Genomic DNA, 17,404 nt, shown 5'->3' on the forward strand with positions numbered 1-17,404 from the left:
TGCCCCCCAGAGGTGTGCACGGTCTGAAGGCACTAGGGCTCTAAATGTTTTGTCCAGTCTGCTTTTGAGTCCGACTTCCCATTTCTCTGCTGTGTCTTCTCCATAGCTAGTAGTGTCCAGCTCTGCAGCTGTCTCCGCCACTAACTGGTACTGTATGAGGGGCAAACACGAGTTTGACAGATGATACCCATCCTACGCTCTCATGCCATCTGCATCTTTCAGAGTCAATATGGAGGTACTCTCCTCATCAGCTGCATCAGGAACTGCAGACTGGAGTAAACTCCTGGTCCATCTAGTCCAGTATCCCGTCTCTGATAGCTGCCTGTACCAGATGCTTCAGGGAAAGGTGTAAAAACCCTGGAGTGGGAAATGTGGGATAATCTGCCCCCCATGGAGGACTCATCCTGATTCCCTAATTAGTTTGGGCCTTGAAGCATGAGGTTTAAAATCCCTTTCAAAGTTTTGTTGTAATCAGTTCTGACAACACTGGGTACTCTTGATGCCCATATGAATGTCCAAGTCCTTTCTGAATCTTGTTAAGCTCTTGGCCTCCACAACTTCCTGTGGCAATGAGTTCCTAGGTTAATCACAACATATGAAAAAGTATTTTCTGTGATTGGCTTTGAACTCCAGTTGAATTTCAATGGGATTTGGTGCCTAAAGCCCAGATCCTCAAAGGTATTTAGGCACTTAACTCCAGTGGGAGTTAGGCACCTAAATATCTTTGAGGATCTGGGATGAATTGTCTTGGCCTCCTTTGAACATCACAGCATAAAGATCTTCAGCTTCCTTCCAGGCTGTGAGATGGAGGGAGACAGAGGGTCCTACATGAAAGCAGCTATTTGAGCATCAAAGCAATTACATGACTATTTTAATTGTTGGCACCAAAGCAAACAATATTGAAACTCAAAGAAAAACAATGACTATCTAGCAATAGTGTATTACACTTTGCATGGCAGGCATGACATTTTTACATAAAAATACCAACAGAAACAGGGGGTCAGGACAGAGAGAGACTCTAATCCCATCAGTAATAAGGCTTTTATAAAGTTCTGATTAATTCTGAGGCCACTGAAAGATGATGGCCTTTTAGTAGAATTGGTGGGTGTTTTTTGATGACAAACCAGAAACTGAAAATTTCTACCCCAAAACTGTCCTTCTTCAATTTTAGGTTCAGTTTATGGTTAAAAAAAAGGGGGGGGGGGTTGAAAATCCAAAAAAAAAATTTTTTTTTTTAAGTAGAAATGTTTTGGTTTTCTGTTTTTTTCATAATAATAATAATAATCCACGTTGTGGATAATTTAGGGGGGAAATAAATTCATTTCTCATGAAAAATAATTGGCCTTTTGGATCAGCTGTACAATTTAGCCTTTGGTGATAGGCAATCACACTCAGAGCCTTTGGCATCCCAGTGACTTATTTTAGATGTTTTTTCTTGATTTTTTTTGAAAAACACAAAAAATGTGTACACTCTTTGTAGCCAATCAGCAATGGCCTATCCCAGCGGTTGTGGGTCAGGATCCCAAAGTTGGTCGCAACCCCATTTTAATATCCTGTGATGTGATGTAGACTGAAGCCACCTACAAGGAAAAGTTCTCCATTTCTGTAACTCAGGTTAACTGCATCAAAGTTGCTAACAACATCATCCTCTTGGTGTTTACCATTTGCATGCACCAGTAGCTAAGTTAAAAAGGAAACCAGGCAACTGCCAACTGGATTGTATGATTTTCAGAGGGAAGAATTATGTGAACTTGTTGCATAAAATATTAGACTGAAAAAGGTGAGAATGATTCCTAATAGTGAAAGAAACTCTGAAAACTTGGAATGCAGATTGAAACAGAAATGGAGAAGTCTATTTCACATATTGAAATGATACCACCACTTATTCACAGTGACATCTATGGCAAAAACTACAGTAATTGGGAGTTTTCAAGTTCACTTTGGCTCATTGGAATCCAGAGCACACATTAAAAATCCATCATCTATTTTACAAGGAGTAGAGATTTAATAAGCCAGGCATTTCAGTACGAGAACATCACATCTTCCATTCTGCTGGAGTTTCTTTCCATTAATTAATTCTAGTCTGCTTTTGTATAAAAATGCAGATGAATTGGTATTTCTTTGATTGGGGTGTGGGTGGGTGTTTAATGATGTGAAATTCCTTTAGGTCTGATCATTCAGTACAATGGAAGAATGTGGGGAAAATGAGGGGGGGTGTAAAGACCCATTAAACTCCAGTTATACGGATTAGCAATGTTAATTCAAAAATAGCCTGTAATTTTGTGTATCAGAACAATACTTGATGGGGAAAACAAATGATCAATACTAGAGGAGCGTAGACTCTGACCATGGACATCAGTGGCCCTACTCACATGCTTAAAGTTCAGGGGACTGAGTCAGGACCCTGGTTCTAATAGGAATTTAGGGTGGGAGGCATCCATGACTGGGCAAATGCAGAGACATACATGTGTCTTTACAGGACTTAAATGCTATCCCTGGGCTACTGTTCCATCCACTCCAACTCACGTACACATGAAGACAAATTGCACCATGATAGAGATGACCGTTTCTTAGCTAGAGTAACCAAGGTATGTGCTGACATTCCCAACAGCTGCCAGTCAAAGACCGATTGAGCGAAGAAAGCTGGGGAAATATTGATAGTAATGGGTTCCAAGCTTCCAGCTTTTTGCCCTACTGGAGAAGATGAGGTGGAGAGATTTGTACATCTGAGTTGTCCAACCAGGGAATAATTGGAGACACCTATCGATCATTGCTGAGAAAGTTTCCACCTGGAAGTCCATTATACTGGTAAAGAGATCATTATTTACAGATTTCAGTGTCAATTCAGGAAACAGATGAGTAAACCAACAATTTCTAAGCTGTTAGAAAATCAAGTCGATGCTATGAATATGTCCCCTTCACACAAACAAGAATATATCCCATTAAAATTCATTGTAGCTCATTAAAATTCATTTATCACAGCACAATTTTAATCTCAGTTTAGAAGCATGTTCTCTTATGACTTGTCTGGATTATCAGTCGTTCTCAGAAGCAACATTCTTCTTCAGCTGCATTTTTCTTAGTCTGTGGGTAAAAATACAATGCCATCTTGCTACTTGATCACAGTCCAGTAACGAGTCTCCGAGTTTTGAATATTAAAGCAGGGCCATCTAGGAGCTGTTCTGGTTTCCCACTGGAACTTTGGAAGAGGAAGCTGCCCCAAGAGATGAGCGAGACGTTGGCCGTCTTGTTCCTTTAAAATAACAAAACAAAAATACCAAGAGGACAAATGAATAAGAAAGCCCACAGAGAGGAACAAAAGGAAACATTACATTTCAGGGGGGATGGAGAATTAAAGCAGAAACGTACGGTAAAACCTTATCTTGCAGTGTTGTCATCTTTGAAAATCTCATCAAAGATTCCACTTGCTATTAAGAACAGGAGGAAATTATGCCTACTCAAAGCACTGTAGAAGCTCTGGCAAGCTGTTCAATTAAAAACTGAACTCTCATGAACTTCTCGGTCTCGGGAGAAACCAAACTAAACATGAGCTCTGATAACATCCTCTTCAACATGCAAGCTCAATGTCTTAATTATTGGGTCCATTTTGGCATAGAACAGCACTATGGAATACCTCTTGTGTAGAGAATTTAGTCTGATGTCATAAACAGCTTTTGCAGTATCAATCAGGTAGAACAGTTTCTGTGGCTAAGAAAAGGAATCCACTAATATTTCTGTGTATAAAAGCACTGGGTTTGGTTAACAGTCATTCCTGAGGTCATGTTGTTGCGCTAAGGAATGGGTGTTCGTGAAAATGGTCATGAATCCTAAAATTTTCGATGAATTTAGCGTGTATGATCTTTTTTCACACCAGAAGTTGACTATTCATTGTTCTCCTGCTTCAAATGGTTCAGTCATCCAACCAGGTACCAGAAACATTACCATGTGACTCAGGTGAGCCACCACACAACACAAATAACACACAGAGAATGCCCAAATTAATCAGTTCACAAACAACACGTAGTGTGAAAATGTTTTGTGTAAACTCTTCTATGAATAACCATATAAAGAATGGTTTAAAAGGGGCTTAGGCCTTTTCTACACATACAAGTTGTACTGTTTTGAATCCGCCAGTATAATTAAAGTGGTACAACCTCCTAGTGGGGATGTCATTATGCTGTTATAAATGTGCTTATAGCAGTACAACACACAAAGCAGAATAAAATATACTGGTATGCGGCACCTTTGGACCTGTATAACAGCATCCGCACCAGGGGTTGTACTAATCTTGGTTAAAAAAAAAAAATCACTCCCTTAACCAACATAATCATACCGGTACAAAACCTGTGTGTAGGCCAAGCATAGGTCCATAAAGAACAGTTCAATGTAGATTGTAAACTCTTCAAGGCAGGGAACATCTACTACTCTGTACAGCACCTTGCACAATGAGGCCCGGCTCTTGGGTGGTCCTTAGGCACTGCCATAATAAATGTGGTTATTAATAAGACTAATTGGTTGTACAACTATGGGTGAATTTCTTTCTCATGGCAATGAGTTCTAAACATTGGCTATTGCTGGGTGAATGTGATGCAAGCTTCCACCAAACAGATCTAGCCCAACCTACAAAACTTCTGCTATTCTAGTCCTGTGTCCTTTTTGATGCAGTCCTGCCAACCATGCAGTAGTTTTGTGATATGTGAAACACCTCCAAATTCATTTTGACATGAGGCTTTCACTTCTAGAGATGAAAGGCTAGGGCATTACCCAGTCTGCTATCCACATTCTCTGAACATAATACAATTTTACAATTTCTTTTTGGATCAAAGATCTAATGCAAACCTGGGGCTTGATTCTGATTTCACCTACATGCACATGCATGGAGAGGAGGCTCTGTTAGGATTTTGGAAATGCAGATCAGTTCCTGCCTTTATTCCAGATTTCTTTTGTGACCTTGGGCAAATCACTCAATTTCTCAGTGCCTCAACTGGGCTTCCATGTAGTCTCCTTTTCTCTCACCCGTTGTCTGTCTTGTCTACTTAGACTGTAAGCTCTTGTCTTTTACTATGTGTATGTGCAGCACCTTGCACAGGGAAGCTGTGATGTTGGCTAGGGCTTCTGTGCACTGCTGTAAATGATAATGAATAATAAATAACCGACTTCAGGGAATTTGCTCCTGGTTTACACTGGCGTAAGTGTAATCAGAATCAGATCCTCTGCTGCTTCTTTGGAGGGGAAGGCTGGCCTTGTTGTTAAGCTTGTTGCCTGGGTCCCTTAAGATCTGGGTTCAGTTTTTGCTCCCCCACAGGCTTCCCGTGTGACCTTAGACAAGTCACTTCATTTCTCTGTGCCTCAGTTCTGCATCTGTATAACAACAATTCCCTCCCTCACAGAGTGGTGCTGAGATAATAGCGAGGAGCCCAGACACTATGCCTATGAGGGCAGCATGGAGAGAGCTTGGAGAAACATTTCTGGCAAATAAAAAAATTGCCAAAAAATGCATTGGGGGGCCAGGAGGTGGCTCCAGAACTGCTTGCAAATTTGGGTCAACTTTGCCCAATAATTTCCGCCAAAAATACCCAGAAAACATTTTTTTCTAAAAACAACATTTTGTTTAGACTTTTTTTTATTTCAAAATGGCATTTTGTTTTCACATTTGGCCAGTTTAAACAAAAAAGATAAAAATCCCCTCAAAACAGCCACAGCGAAACGCAACACTAAAAATAAGCATCACCATCATCATAGTTTCAAATCGACTAAATGGTGTTGTTTCAAAACAAAATTATTATTATTTTTTTTAGAGTTTTTCAATATGATGAAAAATTGGGGGGAAACTGATTTTGTTTCAAATCGAACTGGATTTTGGGGGAGGATTTTCTGGCTTGGCCCCTGGACCAAAAAATCCATTATTCACTTAGCTCTGAACATGAATGCCTACGTTGGACTGGATTTCAGAACCTGTCCTGTTTCCTGGGTAGGAAACTCTGCTATGATCAGGATCTGAGTCTGAATGCTAGCTGGGAATATGGAGCTTAGGCCATGCACAGGTCCACGCCTCTGAAAGGCATTCTCACTTTTCAATGCGAAACAGTCAGCACACAATTCATGGTGCTTCATCAGATGGACATCAGGGCGAAAGTAACAGGAAAAGCTCCAATCATTTTTCTTAGATAACGATCACCTTGTGTAATTCTTCCTGGCATGGGAGCGAAGGCCTCACCCACCAGTGGGAATGGAAACCCATGTGCATTATAAACTGTTCCTCTGGAGCTGGTCAGAGACCTCACTGACTCAGGAGCAGGCACGGACACTTTGAGGCAGAATGAGTAGCTCCTTTGGGCTCATCTCTCTCCCCTCTTTCACCAGATGCTACACGAGAATGAAAGGCGCTTTGGACTCTATCCAAGTGGATGCAAATCAAGCCAGTCTGCAGTTTCTTGATGAGTTTGTTTGTTTGAGTGTCAGCTACGTCCCCTTGTTTTGTGAATATCCACGACATCAACCAGGGCAGACGGAAGTGAGGGCAAAACAGCAATAATAATCATAAGGATGTCCTTAGCACTTATTACCTATAACACTTGCCCGATCCTCCTCTCGCTGCAGGTCAGGAGTAACTATCCGGCAGCACAATGCAGTTATGACACGGTAAAACTGGTGCGAGAGGCGAATCAAGTGCCATGTGTTAGAAATGCAGTACAATCATTAACTAATTGTGGATTGAGTCCTCCTGACAGTGGAATAGGGTTTCCTCAGGTGAGTAAGGTTTGCAGGACTGGGCCCTCTGTGAGTTCCCCATTATAGAGATGGGGAAACCGAGGCAGGGAGATGAAGTGATTTTCCCAAGGCCACACAGATTTATTATTGTTATGTGTATTACAGTAGTGACTAGAGGCCAGCGCCCCATTGTCCTAAGTGCCGTACAAACATATAACAAAGATTAGACCTTAGAAATGCCTAAGACCCAACTTTCCACTCATTCCTTTAGGCCATGCTACTTCCAACAGCCCCCTCTGTCGTGTTCGTTCTTCATGCCATAGAAACGTTTGCTAAGACTATGCGTCTCAGACGAGCATAATGAAACTGGAAGATGTCAATGCAACATTAAGTATTATTAAGGATACAATTCTGTTATGGAGGTCATGGATTCTGTGACTTTCCGGAACCTCCATGATTTTTTCTGGGGCAGGGCTGGAGTAGCTGTCAGCCCTGGGCCACCGGAGCAGCAGCTGGGGTTGGGTTAGCCCCCTGGGGCTGGCGCGGCAGCGGTCAGCCCCTGCCGCAGGAGCAGCATCAGGGCTGGAGCAGCTGCAAGCCCCTGGCAGAGCTCTGTTTGTCTTCCCCCCTCAGGGTATTTTCAGTCAAAATCAGGGACAGGTTGCGGGCTAGCGTGAATTTTTGTTTATTGCCCGTGACTGTCCCTGATTTTTACTAAAAATACCTGTGACAGAATCTTAACCTTAAATATTATTGACTGCATTTTCAAAGGGGCTTCAATCCAATATCGAAATTTGCACTTGCAAATTTGCCTGCATAAAATATTTGCACTTCAGCTTGGGATTTCTGAGGACCAATTAGGGTGTTGACTATCTAACTCTTATTTGCTCCCACAAATGCTATTTATTTGGGCCAATTCATTCTTGTTCCATGCATAAATGACTGTGCCTGGAAAACAGGGGACACAGATTTAGAGGCTGCTTTTAAAAATCAGTCTGTTGAATTACAGGATTATAGTGAAGGGTGAGCTAGTGAGTAGGCAAGGATGTTACCTCTTGGTCCAAAGTGCTGCAGGTAGCAGTGATTGCAGTAGGGTTTGTCATCGTACTGTGAAAGAAGAACAGCAAAAGGTTTAGTGACAACTAAGGGCTAGTTCTAGGGACTAGGTTTTTCCTACACCCAGGAAATCCCTGAAGCACCACTTGTGATAATATCTTGTATACTGTTTTAGAGTCTTCCTTCCAGTTTGTCTCTGAGTATTCACAGTGTAGGTGTGGATTGATAAATCCCTGCATAGTTTGGCACTTCTGAACTAAGAAACCATCCTTCATTCCTTGTTTTACTTCCTATCGCAGATCTGGTCAGGCTCCCCTGTTGCCCGCCCTCTTGCTTAAGAACATACTGGGCCAGACCAATAGACCATCTAGCCCAGTATCCTGTCTTCCAACAGTGGCCAGAGCCAGGTGCCCCAGAGGGAATGAACAGAACAGGGAATCATCAAGTGATCCACCCCCTGTCACCCATTCCCAGTGTCTGCCAAACAGCTTGCTGTGAGGACTCCACCCGCTGAAGCCCTGGATGTTTTAAGCTTCCCTGGGCCTCAGCAGGCTGCAGTATCGGTTCCTCTCTTGGTCTTCCTTGCAAATTTCTTGGGTGCTGGCTCTCAGTCTCTTCCCTTGTCATGGGAATGGAGCCCCTCAGCCAGGGCCAGCTTTAAGCCGATTCACCCAATTCCCCGGAATCGGGCCCTGCGCCTAAGAGGGCCCCGCGCTCACACCTAAGAGGGCCCCACTCCGGGGGTCTTTGGCAGCATTTCGGCGGCGGGGGGTCCGCTCTGGGGGTCTTTGGCGGCATTTCGGCTGCGAGGGATCCTTCGGTGCCGCGGAAAACCCGGAGCAGACCCCCCACCGTGAAGTGCCGCTGAAGCCCCGGACTGCTGCCAGGTATTGGAATCGGGCCCCCTGGGTCATAAAGCCAGCCCTGCCCTCGGCCCACCTGCCTTAGGCCCCAAGGTCCAGCGTTGACCCCTACGGTACCCCAGTAGCTTAAACACCGCCTCTCCCAGAACTCCACCCAAAGGTCTGAGCCCACTGCGTTACAGTTTAACTCCCTCAGGAGGCATGTGGTAGGTGCTGCACACAGATACTATGCACAGAATTCCAACACATTATTGCTCTTTAGTTTATTTATGTGATTTAGTTAATCACATAAACACACAGACTCATATAAAAATAATAAGCTCTACACACATTTCCCTTCTCCAGCTTATCCTTCCTTTGGGAGTCCTGGGGGACCGCCTGTGTTCTGGTAGGTAGGTAGGCAGGCAGCATTCCCTATTCCGCCGCCCACCTCATCTGGGTCCTGCTGCAGCTTCTCTCATCTTTAGCTCATGACAAATGGCCAAGTAGAGAGCAAATAGAACAGCTTATTCCTTTTATACTCTCCTTTGTCTCCTCTGTCAGGTGACTCCCTGGTCAGCCTCAACAGGTGACCCCAGAATCCTGGGAGCCAGTCTGTTGTTTAGAGCGATTCCATTTCAGTGGTTGAGCACTCAAGTCAACAACCCTCTCTTGTTATTCCTTGGCCACCAGCCTTTGGAATTCTAGTCCAACATGGAGGTAACAGGACCACCAAGAAGGTAAAGAGCCCCACATCCAAAATGGAATCTGCAGCCTCATAAAGAGAGTTCATGCAGGGAGTTCATAATCCCATACAGAACTCAGAAACTGTACAGAAAGATTCCCCCACCCGTCACACATCCACATTTGAGATCTGCTGGGTGTTCAAGCTTAGAACTCCCATGTTTAAATGTGGGGGAGAGAATGGTGGCAGGATGTTTCCATTTAAGGACTCTGAGCTCTGGAATTCACTTTGCTCTTTGGTGTTGTCAGACATTGGCTGTGTGTGCGTGTGTGTTCCCTCTGTGTGCTACCCCAGCTCTGTGCAGCTAGCTGATGCAGCAGACCTCGATCATACCACCCAAGAAAACCACAGACCCGTTTCAGTAGCGAAGGCGCCCAGCCAAGTTTATTGCTGACAAAGCACAATCCTAGCTCTCCGGATCAGTGTCTACGTTACACTAGCACATGTGTGCCCGTGACAATGGACCACCTCAGTCAATGGCGGGACTTTCCAGTGCCCTGCTAGGCTGACCAGAGACACTCTGAGACCCTTCTTTATACACCAATACAAACAAGTTACGTATTGCCCCTCTGACATGATTAGTTACTGCCCCCTGACGTGATTTGTTACCACCCATTACCTTGTACATACTGGTTTGATCAAAACATCTCTATCCATCACACTGTCATCCTGACCTTATCACTAAGAGGGGGGTCAGTGTATCCTTGTATCATCTTCAGGGAGAGTGTTGGTACTATACTTGGTATCGGGGTGTTCTGGTACCACCCTTCTGGAATGTGTTTACGCGAGTGTCCTGTGCCCAGCACTTCTCAGGAATGTGTGTGTTTTTGCAATACCAGCCCTGTTCTTGCCAGGTTCTGTGAGCCTGCTCACAGGCTGTCTCTTGCTAACTTTGCTTTATATTAGCAAGGCTTGACCGCTACTTTAGTTTAGGCCTCATGCCGGGCCTCTGATACAAGGCCTCATGTCTCAGGCTGTCTTTCTACTATACTTGGGTCAGAGAGCTTCCAATCATGCTGCAAGAATCAGCTTTTTATCTGGGCCTTCATAGAGGAGGCGGATTGAGCGGGAAAGGCATGATTATTTGTATTTGTGGAAGGGTGTTGATTTGGGCATCTATTGGGGTTCTTTATGACTGTATTGGAATGTAAAATATACCTAGAGACTGCGGCAGATGCTTGTGGCAGAGGGCAAGGGGCACTACTTGATCACTAGCAGACAAATTGCAGTTTCTTTTTTTGTCCCTTTCCACAGGTGTTCAGGGGAGGATCGGGAGGCAGGGCTCAAGACTGCAGGCCACTCAGCTATTCCTGTGACATGGTGGGAGGATTCATGTAGTGGGAATGGTCTCACCGAAAACACCCTGTTTAGGCAGGACAGAGTGGGCAGCAGATACCATTACCTGCTTTAGAGCTACCGTCAGTTCAAAGCACAGGACCTGGAGTGCTTACGGATCAGTGTTCTCACTGATGAGCCACAAGGTGGGAGACCTGTGGGAGTTTGTTACGGACATTGAGAGCAGGATAAGCTGCTCTTTAAACATCTATTTGCAATGTACAGAAAAAATAAACATGTCGTCATTGGGGAGTTCAGTCGGGGAGACATATGCAGGAAGTTTGAAGCTGCCACTATTTAATCGTCCTTGGAATTTCTGAAAACTATAGACGATAATTTTCTAACACTAAGTATATTATATCCAACTAGGAGTATTTCTATATTAGACCTTATTCTGACAGATAAAGAAGAATTGAGCATTGAGCTAACAATTAGCGGTTGCCTAAGAGCAAGTGCTCATGACCTAATTACATTTGTTATGTGCAAAGAGGATATAGTCCTGCCCATTAATATATATATTTGGCATTTTAAAAGGGCCATTTTTCTGATGCTGGAAACAATTAAGATCAAAATTGATTGAAAGAAAAATGTTAAAAAATGGATGATCACTGGGAGTGTTTAAGAAAGCTTTACTAAATAAATCACAATCCTGCAACCCTAAAAGAAGTCTTATTCACATAAAATACCATCCTGGTTAAGAAAGGAAGTGAAATCAGCTATAAAAAATAAAGTACAGTATATAACAAATTGAAAAAGATGGAAGTTGATTGTAATGACTATAAATTAGTAGTTATGAAATTCAGACAATTGATAATGGAAGCTAAAGGTATCAGTGAAAAAGGTATGGACATAAATCAAGAACAAAGGAATTCCTAGAAATAACAGAGGTTTTTTACTGACAGATATGGTAAAATTGTCAATAATTCTGCAGAAAAAGGAGAAGGGTTGAATAATTTTGTTGTTGTGCATTTGGAAATAAGCTGTATGATGTAGCCCCATGTTAGAGGGATAATGAAATACTTTTTATTCCAACAATACCTAGGCAAGTTGTTATAAAGTAACTCCTAAAGTTAAACATTTTTAAATCTGCAGGGTCAGATAACTGGCACCCATGAGTTTTAAAAGAATTGGCTGGCAAACTATCTGAACCATTGATGTTGCTTTTTAAAATATCTTGGAATACTGGGGGAAAATTATGGTGTGCCAATATTTTAAAAGGATAAACAGGATGACCCATGTAACTATAGGCCAGTTAGCTGGACATCGATCCTGGACAAAATCATGGAATATGGAGTCATGGACAAACTCAGACTGGAAATAAGCCATAATTTTTAACAGTGAGAGTAATTAGCCATTGTTACAATTTACCAACATTTTTATCTATGATCTGGAAAACAACATAAAATCATCAGTGATAAAGTTTGCAGATGACATTGAAATTGGGGGAATGGTAAATAATGAAGAGGACCAGGTCTCTGATATAGAGCAACCTGAGTTGCTTGACAAGCTGGGCACAAGCAAACAATATGCCTTTTAATATGGCTAAAAGTAAATGTATATACCTAGGAAAAAAGAGCGCAGGCCATACTTACACAATGGGGGACTCTATCCTGGGAGCAGCGACTCTGAAAAGATTTGGCGGTTGTGGTGGACAAGCAGCTGAATATGAGGTCCCAGTGCAACACTGTGGCCGAAAGGGCTAATGTGATTCTTGGATGCATAAACAAGGGATTCTCGAGTAGGAGCAGAGAGGTTCTTTTACCTCTTGTATTTGGCACTAGTGCAATCTCTGCTGGAATATTGTGTCCAGTTCTGGATCTCTGACGACCAGAAACTGGGAGTGGAAGACAGGGGTGGATCACTCCATAATTGCCCTGTTCTTTACACTCCCCCTGAAGCTTAGATACAGGCCACCATGGGAGATATGATACTTGGCAAGATGGACCATGATCTGACCTAGTATGTCAGCTCTTATGTTCCAGCATGATCCAATGGCTGGAAGTTGAAGCTAGACAAATTCAGATGGGAAATAAGGTGTACATTTTTAAGTCAGGGTAATTAACCATTGGAACAACTTACCAAGGATCATGATGGCTTCTCCATCACTGGCAATTTTTAAACCAAGATGGGATGTTTCTAACAGATCTGCTCTAGAAATTATTTTGGGTGAGTTATGTGGCGTGTATTATACAGGAGGTCAGACTATGGTCTCTTCTGGCTTTGAAATCTGTGAATCTATGAGAAAAGATGTTGACAAATTGGAAAGGGTTTAGAGAAGAGCTACAAGAATGATTTGAGGTCTGGAAAACCTGCCTTACAATGAGTAACTGAAGAAGTTCAGTCTATTCAATTTATCCTAGACAAGTTTAAGAGGTTGCTTGATGATGATCTACAAATACTTAAATGGGAAAGGCATTTCTAACTGCAGATAACTCTTTAATCTAGAGGATAAAGATAGCATAATATCTGGAAACAAAGCTAGAAATAAGGAGCAAATTTTTAACAGTGAGTAGATTAAGCATTGAAACAGCTCTCCTAAGGATGTAGTGGATTCTCTATCTCTCAAAGTCAGTAAATCAAAATTGGATGTCTTTTTCTGAAACATATGATGTTGTGCAACCAGCAGTCTTGAGCTTCATGCAGGCATCCCAGGCCTGTGCCATGTAGAAGATCAGACTTGATTATCATCAATGGACCCTTTTGGCCTTAAAAAGATTTTTGGCCCTTAGAAAGATTGCTATTTCCCCCTCTCTGTCTGCCTGCTGAATCTCTCCACCTGCTTACAGAGAGAGTTAACTCAATGTAAATATGTCATTATCTGTAACTTACAGCTTTCATTCAATTTTGCCATATCAATCATATGAAGGTCAGTTTCACTCTATCCACCAAGGAATTGTAGTCACCTTTGCAATGAGATGTGACAAATGTCTCATGAAAAACAGCAACACTCCGAACAGTTCAGGACAGAAAGTGAAGACTACCTTATCCAACCAAAACTGCAGAGGGAATCTAAGTAGTTATAATATAATTACCCATCTTTGAATTTGGACATGACATCAGAGTTAACTTCCCTACTCCTGTTTTAAAGTCCCATGGCACCTTTGATGACCATAAGTGGTACCAATCCTGTTTTTGAATCTCATCTGAAAGACAGCACCTCCACTGGGCAATGGTTCAGCACTCATTCAGAGCCAAGCGTGCTACCTGCAATACCACTGATAACACTTCCTGCAACACCTAGCTGCCCCATCCAAGGCCTGAGCTGGCCCAGTGCTACTTAGCTGTCAGAGGTGATGGATTTACAGCACCAGGTTGTATAGCCGCAAATATTTCTTCACTGGTTGAGCAATATATAACAGGTCACGTGAGGCAGTTTAGACGTAATGGGGAAGAAGCTGTGATTTGCACTATTGTGTTGGAAACCTGGATTGGGAGCAGGCACCACTCAGAGTAGGGGAGACATAAAGACTCACACAAATTACATTTTAACAGGCAGGAGGGATATATTATAATTCACTTAAAAATATACTGTCAAATTTAAAATCATTGTTAAAGAAAACCCAAAGGCTGTACGTGTGTTATCAATATTTCTTTATATTATTCAAATGGAAAGAATGTTTTCACCACAAGCGCCAGCTTCCTCCTAGTCCCAGGGGTGCTCAACTCCTGTGCCACCCCAGGCCCCGCCCCCATTCCACCCCTTCCCCCAAGTCCCCACCTCTTCCTGCCTCCGTTCTGCCCCCGCCCCGCCTCTTCCCACCCAGTTCTGCCCCCTCCCCTGAGTGTGCTCCATCCCCGCTCCTCTCCCTCCCCTCCAGCACCTCCTGCACGGCATGGAACAGCTGATCACAGCGGCTGGGAGGCGCTGGGAGGGAGCGGGGAGAGTTGATCAGCAGGGCCACCGGCAGGCAGGAGGCATGGTGGGGGGAATGCTGGCTGCCAGTGGGTGCTAAGCACCCACTAAATTTTTCAGTGGGTGCTCCAGGACTTATGGTTTTCACCATGGAGCTCTTTATTTACATTTCTGTATAATCTGTGAAACTAGACTCTAGAGAGAGACGAGGTCGGTGAGGTAATATTGTTTATTGGACCAACTTCTGTTGGTGAGAGAGACAAGCTTTTGAGCTCCACGGAGAGCTCTTCTTCAGGTCTGGGAAAGGTACTCAGAGTATCACAGCTAAATACAAGGGGGAACAGATCATTAAGCATAAGGAGTTAACACATATTGCAAGAAACAATTCTAAATGAAGTGAGCAATTGCTGCAGTCATAGGACAATATGCCAACCTCTTCATGCATCACCTGGAGGAAGAATTTCTAGAAAAATGCTGCATGAAATCAATGATATACCTGAGATACATCAACGATTATTTTCGCTGTCTCCACGGATGACCAAAACTCCCTCCTAGAGTGCCCCCCAAACTTCAACAACCACCAGCCATCCATCAAACTCTCTCTAGAACATTCCCACACCTGCGTCACCTTCCTGAAAAACACCATCAGCTTCAACAATGGAGCCCTAGAGCTAGATATAAGGAAATCCACGAATCACCACACTTACCTCCACAGATTCAGCATCCACCCCAAACACACCAAGAAATTTATGTATAGCCAGGTCCTCAGATACCATAGAATATGCTCTGAGGAGAATATTCGGGATGCACACCTTAACATGCTCAAAACCGCTTTCACCAAATAAGGACTCTTCACCAGAGAAGTAGATCGCATCATGGAATGAGTCACCCTAATTCCCTGAGAGAATCTGCTTCAATACAGAACAAAACAAAAAAACACCCCACTGACCCCACACTCCTAGTTGTCACCTACTAACCCACACTCGAACCCATGCAGGGTATCATCAAACATTACAACCCATACTTGATGGGGACCACATCCTGAAAGAAATCTTTCCTGTCTTCCAGCTTCTGGCCTTCCAACCCCCGACCCCCAAACTTGCCAAGCTCCTTATCAGAAGCAAACTCCGCAAAGACCAGGATACACCAACTGAAAGTGGCAGCAGACCCTGCCAGAACAACAGATTCAAAACCTGAAGCCATATCGCCACTGCTATGATGATCAGTAACCCCTACAACACACCTTTCAAGAACCCTGGATCCTACACATGCCTATCACAAACATCGGTACACCTGCGCCAATGTAAATTTCTAGTGTAGATCTGCCCTACCTCTCCTTTGTCCTATGACTGAAGATGTGTTAATTTTCTACTTGATTTGGAATGGTTTCTTGCAACATGTGTTAACTCCTTATGCTTAACAAATTGTTCCACCTTTTATTGAGCTGTGACACTCTGATTACCCTTCCCAGACCTGAAGAAGAGCTCTGTAGAGCTCAAAAGCTTGTCTCATTCACCGACAGAAGTTATTCCAGTAAAAGATATTACCTCACCCACCTTGTCTCTCTGATATCCTGGGACCAACAGGAGTATAACAACACTGCAAACTGGATCCAAGTCAGTTTCTCTTGGCTTATTGCACTTCTCTTTATGTGCATGATGCTTCAATGTTTGGGTTGCAAACAGTACATGGGGAATTTTTAAATGCAAACAAAAAATGTGTTGCACTGAGTGGTTTGTTTGTTTTTTTAATATTTAATGAGAACAGTTAGACGTTTTTTATAATTTTCCCTCAGAATCTGTTAGGCCGAAACCTTCTGCTAATAGATTATTTCAGTATATGAATTAGACGTATGGAGTTAGTCCATGCTAACTACTCCACTCTGTAGGAGAGACACTTTTCATTTCCTTTTAATTTTTCTTCAGTTTGCTTCCTTGTCTCCCAAAAACTGCACTGAGTCCAAAGCATTTCAGTGGGGGCTAAAGGCATGTCATTATTCCTCCCCCAAATGTTCCTGCTAATGGTATTTAAGTGCTGGCACCGATGTGGGTGTTCTCAGACAGAGTAAAATACAGAGCTGCTACAGGCGAGTTTGGGATGAGAGCAAATAAACTGACTGAAGGGCTGGGAAGGGGAGTGGCAGAGAGGGAACTCAGCAAGAGGGTTGTTTTTGTTATGGCCTGTCTTTAAAAAAAAAAAAAAGCAAGCAAAGTTTAGCATTTCAAATAAAGTATCATGAGCATTGCTTTGTACCACAGACCTCTTTTAGCTTCGCATTGCAGCTCGATATTAGCTGATGGCAGTGGACAGATCTGATCCTAGTGCAGGTAGCTGCTATCCCGACCTCTGGCAAGCCAGCCTACCTCTAACTTTCCTTTTTCAATGTGGCTCTCTACTTCGGGAGAGGGAAAAAACTCCCAAATCCCAGAGGAATTAAAATTGTTGGGACCTGATCTAAAGTGATCGAAGTGGATGGAAAGATTGTGTGTCTCAGCAGCCTGTGGAAATGGAACCCAGAGCAGAGAGGGCAAGTCCTGCTTAAAATGGGATCAGGAATAATGTGTGTGCTTGATTCAAACCAGCGGTGTCTAGAGCTTTGCAAGCAATGGCGTCTGGATGTGGTTCAAAAGCAGGCTGGCCATTTGGAAGCAGCTGCAGCTGGAGTTGATTGGAGACTGCACCTGGGAATGAGTTAGAGTTGGATGGAGCTTCTAAATAATGGACCTTCTCTTTGGGCTGACGTGATCCATTTTCTCATTATGTGCTTCTTATCCCGTTAAAGTCACTGGCCAGAGCCTCAGCTGGTGCAAACTGTCATAGCTCTATTGAAGTCAGTGGTGCTAAGGACCCTTGTGGTTCGCT

At 43.3% G+C, this 17,404-nt stretch overlaps 1 protein-coding gene across 1 annotated transcript in view; it reads right to left on the minus strand.

Annotated features, from left to right (window-relative positions):
- Positions 1-854: 854 nt before the first annotated feature.
- The window catches only part of LOC101936691 (cysteine-rich protein 1-like), a 53,817-nt gene continuing 37,267 nt past the window's right edge, over positions 855-17,404 (minus strand). Inside the window, exons 3-4 of the mRNA XM_008174414.4 lie at positions 7,764-7,818; positions 855-3,253 (exon numbers count right to left, since the gene is read on the minus strand). Of these exons, the coding sequence (XP_008172636.1) occupies positions 3,171-3,253; positions 7,764-7,818 (138 nt within the window). The 3' untranslated portion in view covers positions 855-3,170. The remainder of the gene's footprint in view (positions 3,254-7,763; positions 7,819-17,404) is intronic.

This window comes from Chrysemys picta, chromosome 6 (assembly GCF_011386835.1).
Source record: "Chrysemys picta bellii isolate R12L10 chromosome 6, ASM1138683v2, whole genome shotgun sequence".
Classification (NCBI taxonomy): Eukaryota; Metazoa; Chordata; order Testudines; family Emydidae; genus Chrysemys; species Chrysemys picta.